This window comes from Coenobita brevimanus, chromosome 14 (genome assembly GCF_032717465.1).
Source record: "Coenobita brevimanus isolate Jiangsu-jjx chromosome 14, ASM3271746v2, whole genome shotgun sequence".
In the NCBI taxonomy this organism is placed as follows: Eukaryota; Metazoa; Arthropoda; class Malacostraca; order Decapoda; family Coenobitidae; genus Coenobita; species Coenobita brevimanus.
Window position 1 is genome coordinate 245,001 of NC_136967.1, and position 7,803 is coordinate 252,803.

At 45.3% G+C, this 7,803-nt stretch overlaps 1 protein-coding gene across 1 annotated transcript in view; it reads right to left on the bottom strand.

The window, feature by feature from the left end:
- LOC145418410 (uncharacterized) overlaps positions 1–5,636 on the bottom strand; it is a 15,526-nt gene extending 9,890 nt beyond the window's left edge. Inside the window, exons 1-3 of the mRNA XM_080286818.1 lie at positions 5,457–5,636; positions 4,671–4,899; positions 982–3,391 (exon numbers count right to left, since the gene is read on the bottom strand). Coding sequence (XP_080142944.1) covers positions 982–3,391; positions 4,671–4,899; positions 5,457–5,482 — 2,665 coding nt within the window. The 5' untranslated portion in view covers positions 5,483–5,636. The remainder of the gene's footprint in view (positions 1–981; positions 3,392–4,670; positions 4,900–5,456) is intronic.
- Between the last annotated feature and the right edge of the window lie 2,167 nt (positions 5,637–7,803).

Here is a 7,803-nt window from a genome sequence, read left to right on the forward strand (position 1 = left end):
GAACTTACATTCTCGCTACCTCCAGCGACTTTATTCAGCTCTGTAAAGACTTTCCTTACTGCATTAATTTATGAAGGATATATTGAGTCCCTCCAGTTAGAAAAATATGTCTTGTAAGATTAATAAAAACCTCCCGTATGTCACAGGTTAATGAAGGCTGCATCTAATCCCCTCTGCTAGAATCGATCCTAAGCTGGCTTATGTCTTCCTGCTCTGCAGAAGGTAATGACGACTATATCTATCTATCTATCTGTCTATCTGTCTATCTGTCTACCTATATATTCCCTCCAGTTATAAAAATGTGTCTACTAAGATTAATAAAAAAAAATTCTCATATTCATAGGTTATCAAGACAATATCTTATCATCTGAGTTATCTCCTCAAAGTCGAAATTATTCTTCTGGAGGTTACAAAACAGTCTAGTTATTGCCTAATCTCAGTAAAATGGAAAGAGAGATACACAGATAAGCAGATTAGGAGAGGAGTGCATGGGGGAGTGCTGCTTGTGTTGGTGGGAGGGAGTGGAAGGTGATAAGACTATACTCTGTTCATTATAACTAGGCGTAAAACTGCCATCCCTCCATCTTGAATGCTGAGTTATGACAAGAGAGTAGAGCTAAATTATGGTTCTAGTCACGAAGAAGTGCCATGAAAATTCTTCAGGGCCGTAGTATTGTCTTAATCTGCGCCGTTCTACAGGAAATAGACTGCAAAGGGACGAAATTCTGGGCCAGGTTAAGGCGAAAGAACTTTTACAATAATCGATCCATCCTTTCATCACCCAATGCTTTCTTTGTCCCACCAGGAGCAAAGGGTCCCTGGGCTAGGCAACTCCTGTCCAGACATTTATGGCAAGAGTAACCAGTCTCATTCGTCCCTGAGTGACGTTATGGTAGTACTTAACTCCCAACTGTCCCTGAATCCTGTTGGAGCGCCTAAACCCACTAAAACACTAACATCTAACAAAACTTCACCACTTACCGCCTTGTACGGCGTCCTGCTGCTGAGCTTCTGACTCCATTTGCATTTCAGTCGATGATCTCACATTCCTCTTGAATCTCTTGTCACTCAGAATACCACGATACAGTCTCTCCATCTCTTCTTCTCTCCCCAGCCTCTCCGTCTCTTCGCTGTGTTCTGTTTTTGCCTCGTGTGCTCTCTTGTTAGCTCTCTTTGCCTGCCTCTCTGTCCCTCTATTGTGTTCTGTTCTTGATTCGTGTGCTCTGCTGTCTTCTCGAGCTAGTTTCTCCGTCTCCCCGTTAGATGTATGTTTTGTCTTTAATTCGTGTGCTCTACTGTCTTTTCTTCGCCCCAGTCGCCCATTTTCCCCATTGTGTGTGTGTTCTCTTCTTAATTCGTGTGTTCTCCTACCTTCTCCTCGGGTCAGTCTTTCCGTGCCTCTGCTGTGTGTGTGTTCTGTTTTTGATTTATGTGTTTTACCATCTTGTGCCACTCTGTCCCTTTCTCCATTGTGTTCTGTTCTTGATTCGAGTGTTCTACTGTCGTTTCCTCTCCTGTTCTTCCACTTCTTCCTCTTCCTGCCTCTCTTCTTGTTCCTTCTCCTCCCCTTTCTATTGCCTCCTCCCCCTCTTCCTCCTCCTTCTCCTCCTCTCCTTCTCTCTCCCGGACCGACTCCTAGGGTGTTCAGTCTTCTCCTGCTGTTTAATTTCCTCTCTTCTTTTTCTGAAATCCCCTCTCTTTCACCACTTCTCTCTAGATCCCCCTCTTCCTCTTTTCTCTCACTCACTCTCTCTTCGGGAACTTCCTTCCTTCTCTCTTCTTTCCTTCTCTCCGTTTCATTTCTTGTTTCCAATTCTCTCTCATTTTCTAGTTCTTTTCCCTGTTCTGTTTGTTCCTCTTCTGGCAATTTTCTTCTTTCTTCGTTTCTCCGCTCACTACCATCTTCCTCTAGTATACTCTTTCTATCTTCTATCTCACTTTCCCCCAGTCCTAGTCGTCTCTGCTTAGGTAATTGCTCTCTCCCATTCTTTCTCCTCTCCTTTGCCTCCTTTCCCTCCTCTTCATTCCTTCTCTCCAGTATTTCCCCCCTCTCTTTTCCTCCTCTCCTCTCACTTTTTCCCTCTCCAGCTGGTCTCTCTTCGTGTAATTTTCTCCTCTTCTCCCCCCTCCCTCTTCCCTTGTCACCAGCATTTACTTGTGCCTTCTCTCTCTCTTCTCCCCTCCTCCCCATTTTTCCTCTTCCCACCATCCTCTCCCCAGGCACGCTACCTCCACTTCCTTGTCTTCTCCTTCCACTTCCGACACTCTTTTCTATCACTCTTTCTTCTTGCTGTCCTCTCTTCTCGCTAATTTTCGGTTCTGTTAATCCACTATCTGTCACATTTCCTATCGCCCTGCCCTGTTCCCCTTCAGTTTCCTCTTCCTCCTCCGCTGAACTTGGTGTCGAAGAGGAAAGGATTTTGTTATTGTCTCTAGTCCCATCTGTGACGCCCTTATCTGCGCTTTTCGATTCCCAGTCTCTTCCGTCACCGTCTGTACCTTCCTCGTCGCCCCCTCCAGTTTGTTTTGTTGTGAGTTCGGCTGAAGAGGTGGTTCGGCGACGGTCTTGCGCTAACCGATTTGGCAAGGACGTCGTAAATGAGGGTAAAATTGTGGTTGAGGTATAAGGTTGCGTTTTGCTTTCCTCGACTGAGTAGGGTTGTGTGGATTCGTCATATGATTCCTGGCTCTCTGGGACTCTTGTTACAAATTCTTGGCCTGTTTGATTGTTGTTTGCACCTGTATGGGTCGACTCTTGAGGTTGCGTGTGTGCTTTGATTGTGTGCTTGCTGGTTGGAATAGCCTGAGTCGCCTGTTCAGGAATGGGGGAATTTGACGAGTGTGCTTCTGTGGGCTGTGGCGAATCTTCACTTCCTGTGGCAGTCGAAACAGCTGTAGAATTTCCGTGTTTCTCCTCATCTGCATACCCTGGAGCTGCAGTAACTTTTGTAGGCTCCGGTATCGCTAATTTCCCAGGGGTTGTGTATATGGGGAGGAATTCCTTTAGTCTTGTGCCTTTGTGAGTTGTGTATTTGTGCGTTAGTTCTGGGGGTGTGGTGTTCCCCAGGGGCCAGTCAGTTGCTGGGTCCTTCTCTGCTTTACGAGTGGTCGTGGTAATGGTGGTGGTGGTAGTAGTCGTTCTTCCTGTGGTTGTCTTAGTAGTGTATGGTTGCGTTGCCGTAGTTGTAATCGTGTCTATAAATGGTGTAGTCGTTCTAGTCGTCTCTACCAGAGGAGTAGTGATAGTGGTCGTGGTAGTATCTGCTTGTAAGGTAGTCGTGGTCTTCGTCTCATCAGGGTCGTCTTCTGAGCTGTCGCTGGAAGGCTTCTGACTCGTATCAACAGACTCCAGACGACAGAAGCCCAGAGGTCCAACTGAAGACACCATCACCTGGAGGGAAGAGAGAGATACTATACTCCCTTCACTTTGATTTGGCCTAAAAGTGGCATCTCTCTATCTTGAATGCTGAGCTATAACAAGACTTTCATTCTGGAATATTGTGCTTGTCACGAAGAAGTGCTATGAAATGGACGTAAAGCTGTTGTATTGCCCTTTTCAGCCACTGAGCTACATAAAAAAGACACTCGAGGACGAAAATCTCCCCCAAGATTAGGTGAACAATCTATAGGCAGGGAGAATGATGGTGGGAGTGGACGGAACAATTTTGGAGGGAGAGAATATATGGTGCAGTGTTGGAAATACAGGGCTGTAGTGCTGGAGAGAAAGGTAGAGATGGTGCTGGAGGGAGGGAGGGAGGGAAGGTGATGATGGAGGGAGGGAGGGATAGTGATGTTGGAGGGAGGGATGGAGGGAGGCAGGGAAGAGGGTGTCGGAGGGAGGAAGGCAGGAGCGGTGTTAGAGGGAGGAAAGGGATACCAAACTACTTTATGTATCCGATTCTGAGAGGAGCGTGTGGGCGTTACGTGCATAGATCCGCATTTTAACATCCATAGGAGGCTTCGTAGCGTATCTTCCTTATCGATTTATTTAGCATATTTCACTTGCCAAGTCTCGGTGTGTTTTGAAAACGAGAAACTTAGCAAGAGAGTATGAAGGAGAAATGTGCGGATAAATCGCTTAGCAAAGATAGGTTACGGGATTTCAAAGCCTCTAATAGTGACTCTCATAAAAAAAAAAAAAAATGTCATAAGAGAATACTGAGGTGTATGCAGAATAAGTAGATAAGGAAAAGGCGTTACGTAATCTTTAAAGCAAATTACAACACGACCGTAATATCAAAAACATTTAAGTTAGACTAGAGAAATTCCCAGCAAGAGAAAAATCAAATGTTTAAAAATAGTGTCTGCGTCATGGATGGGGAGTGGCGGTATATTTAAACGCTTTTGAAAACGAGAGGTCACACTGAAAATGAATAAAATCGCAGTATAAAAGCCGAGGTTTAATATGTTCTCAAAGGATTATGAGAGAGAGAGAGAGAGAGAGAGAGAGAGAGAGAGAGAGAGAGAGAGAGAGAGAGAATATCTATTATAATTTTCCAGATACCTTCTTGTCTTATATGCACACACACACACACACACACACACACACACACACACACATACACACACATCTACCTATCTATCTATTTATCTATCTATATTAGCAGTAGCAGCAATAGAGGCAGTAGTAGCATAGTAGAAGTAGTTATCCTTATTCCTACTCTTCTTACCTGAAACGACACCGCCTCGGCCTCCTGTGCGTAGATATAAGAGTACCGCACATACCACGCCGGGTGCAGGAGGGCCACCAGACTAAGGGCCCCCGTGGCCACCCCGAGGGCCCCCCATAGCCCCACCACCCACCAGGAGGTCACCAGGGTCACGGATCGGGTCCTCATGGTGGCGTTGAGGGCCCATGAGTGTGACCGGCAGCGTGGTGGGGGTCCTGCCGTGGTGGACCTGTTGGGAGGGTTCCAGTACTTATTGGCAGAGGGGGAAGGGGAGCCGACCGATTATCTTTCTCTTTTTTTTTTTTTTCCTATTTTTCGTTGCCGACTTCAACTGTGCATCTGATACTAATTAAATATACACATCATTGAATATACTCGATCAAAAATGTTATCTTGACAATGAGCGCTTTTGATGTTTAAGCTTTTTCTTCAGGCAAAAATGTGTAAATAGTGTATCTCGCATATTTTGTGAAATTCCTGCTTCATTGTGTATATACAAAAAACAAAACAGCAGGCATACACGATAGTGAAAAGTTACAGGACATTATTTTCAAACGCTTCCGCAGTTGTTTCAAAATGTAAATGGGAAAGAAGTTATTATTATTATTTTTTAACGACCACAAGTTTAAAGTCAGTCTACAAATAGAACTGTTGTATTTCATGCATTAATTCTACATACATGTTACTAGAAATTTTATGCCACAGGTAATGAAGAGTGGATGGGGTAATGAATCCCTGCCCCCCTTCCCCCTTCCCATCCCCCCCCCTTCTCTTTCCAACACTGACCTGGATTCGCCATTGTTGCGTGTCATGGGCCTGTTCCTCTCTCGCCTTGGCTGCCTTCCGCACTGGGGGCTTTTCTCACCATTGATCCTCTCTGCCTTGCTTCACGCCTGAGGTTCAGATACACAAACTTGAGACGATCTAAAGATACTTGGAGATATTTAGAGATATTTAGAGGTATTTAGATATTCTTGGAGATATCTGTGCCACTTTTTTTTTTTCTTAGTCACCAATGATCGTCTCTGCTTTGATTCACACCTTTGGTTCAAGCACACACTTACGTTGCTTTGGAGGTATCTAGAGACAGAGACTTTTAGAGATATTTGTGTCAGTAGCTCGCTTTTTTCTCGCCTCGGTTGCCTCCCGCATTGGGGTTTTTGTCACCATTGATCCTCTCTGCCTTACATCACACTTGAGGTTCAAACACAGACTTAAGATCAAATCACCCTCGTAATTAAGATCGTATAATCAATTAGGACGAGTTTGTTCAGCCGAGCCAATTAATGCGGTAAAAAATTGCTCCAATTGACCCTTTCACAGCCATGGAGGGACTTTGATATTATACTTACGCTATCACCAGACGAATATAATCAGATGAGAGAAATATTAAGTGTTAACCCTCTCATTAACAGAGAGAACTCTGTAGTATGCTATTTCACCTCTCTCCAGTCGATTTTTCTTCTACAGTGAGTAATAGGAGCGTGTGAGCGTTACTGCTGATACCATTAACCCTCTCATCGTCTGGATAACTCTTGTATTATTTTCCAGCTGACACCAGGCGATTACAGTCAGCTGAGAGTGAGTCATAGGAGCCCGAGAGAGTAAAAATGCCATGCTTAGTACAAGGTAGCTAATAAACATGTCCGAATGATAGACGTCCTTCATTACTTATTTATGCTGCCCTCCGACGACTGAAGGAAGGGGAGGTGTGGGTAGTGGGTGTTCGGATGAGTGTGGGTGGTGGGTGTGAGGGTTGGAGTGCGGGGATGGGTGTAGGGGTTGGGGAGAGGTGGTGGGTGTAGGGGTTGGGGAAGGCTGGTGGGTCTGGGGGTGGGGGTGGGGGAAAGGGTGTGGTGGTGGCTGTGGGGGTAGGTTGGGGTGATGGGTGTGGGGGTTGGGGAGGGATATTGTGTGTGAGGATGGAGGTGATAGGGGGGCGGGGTTGCCTGCAGAGGTGAAGGGTAGGGTGCGGAGGAGCCAGTGGTCCAATGGTTAGCAGATCAAGCACGAAAATGAAAGAACCAGAGTTTGATTTCCATGGCCGGTCAGACTCATGAATAAAGCTTGTTTACCCCTGTGTCCCTTTTCTCCCACCGGTGCAGCTAGGGATCTGGATGTAACATTGGATTGTTGCGTGATGTGATTTTATGGGAAAATTCTGATCTCGGAGAAAATTGATTGTATGCACGAATTTCCCTCGTACAGTCGACAGAAATTAATAATAAGTAAAATAAAGTCATTAAGGCAGACAATCATTTCAGTGCTAAGGCCAAATCTTCCCCTAGAATACAACATGCAACAGTCAAATTTACAACCTTGGTCCCTATTTCACTTCTATGTGGAAACAAACTGAGGTAAAGAAACAAAAAAGAAGCTCACCCGATCTAACCCACTTCCTCTTTGCACTAAGCCATTACCCCTTGCCCCCTTCCCCTCCTCCTACCCCCTCCCTCCCCCCACGTACTTAAGCCAAATAGCAGGAGGTAATGTCTTATGAATCAGGGTCCTAAGTAAAGGGTCCAGGTCATACGAACCCGCACTCAACCTAGACCTCTTGTACACTCGCTAATGAAAGTCCTGTCGAATCCCTTCCCCTCTCCAGGGGCTTTGAAAATCTGGATAGTAATAAACAGAACTGACACTGATTATCTTATCTGGCCTTAGATCAGTGTCATCTGTGTCATCTGCGTTGATTCAAGAGGGTAATTTTACAAGGCCTTAGAAGCAGGAGGGATGATAAGACTTCAGCTGGCGATAGTGCAGGTGGGGTCCAATGATCAGGCAAACGATATATAAATGTCATCCTTAAGAAACTAATTGTATCAAGGTAAGGTAGAATTAACTTGGATTTTGCAGTAACCTTTGTCCGTAGTGTCAGACTGTTTTGCGCGAAGTGTGAACCGATACTTTTGTGATCCACTGTACTTCCTTATACATTTCGCTGAGCATGGCGTCGGGTTCTTTTAGTTGTCTGCTGGGTGCGCTAACCAGTACACAGACAGTCCATACACTCTTTCATGGCAGCGTCCTCCCGAGTGCTTTATTTCAAGTAACACCAGACGATCTTCTTCAGCTGAGAGTGAGTTATAGGAGCCTGGGAATTACTATAATCAGTTTCTTTTCATCTGAC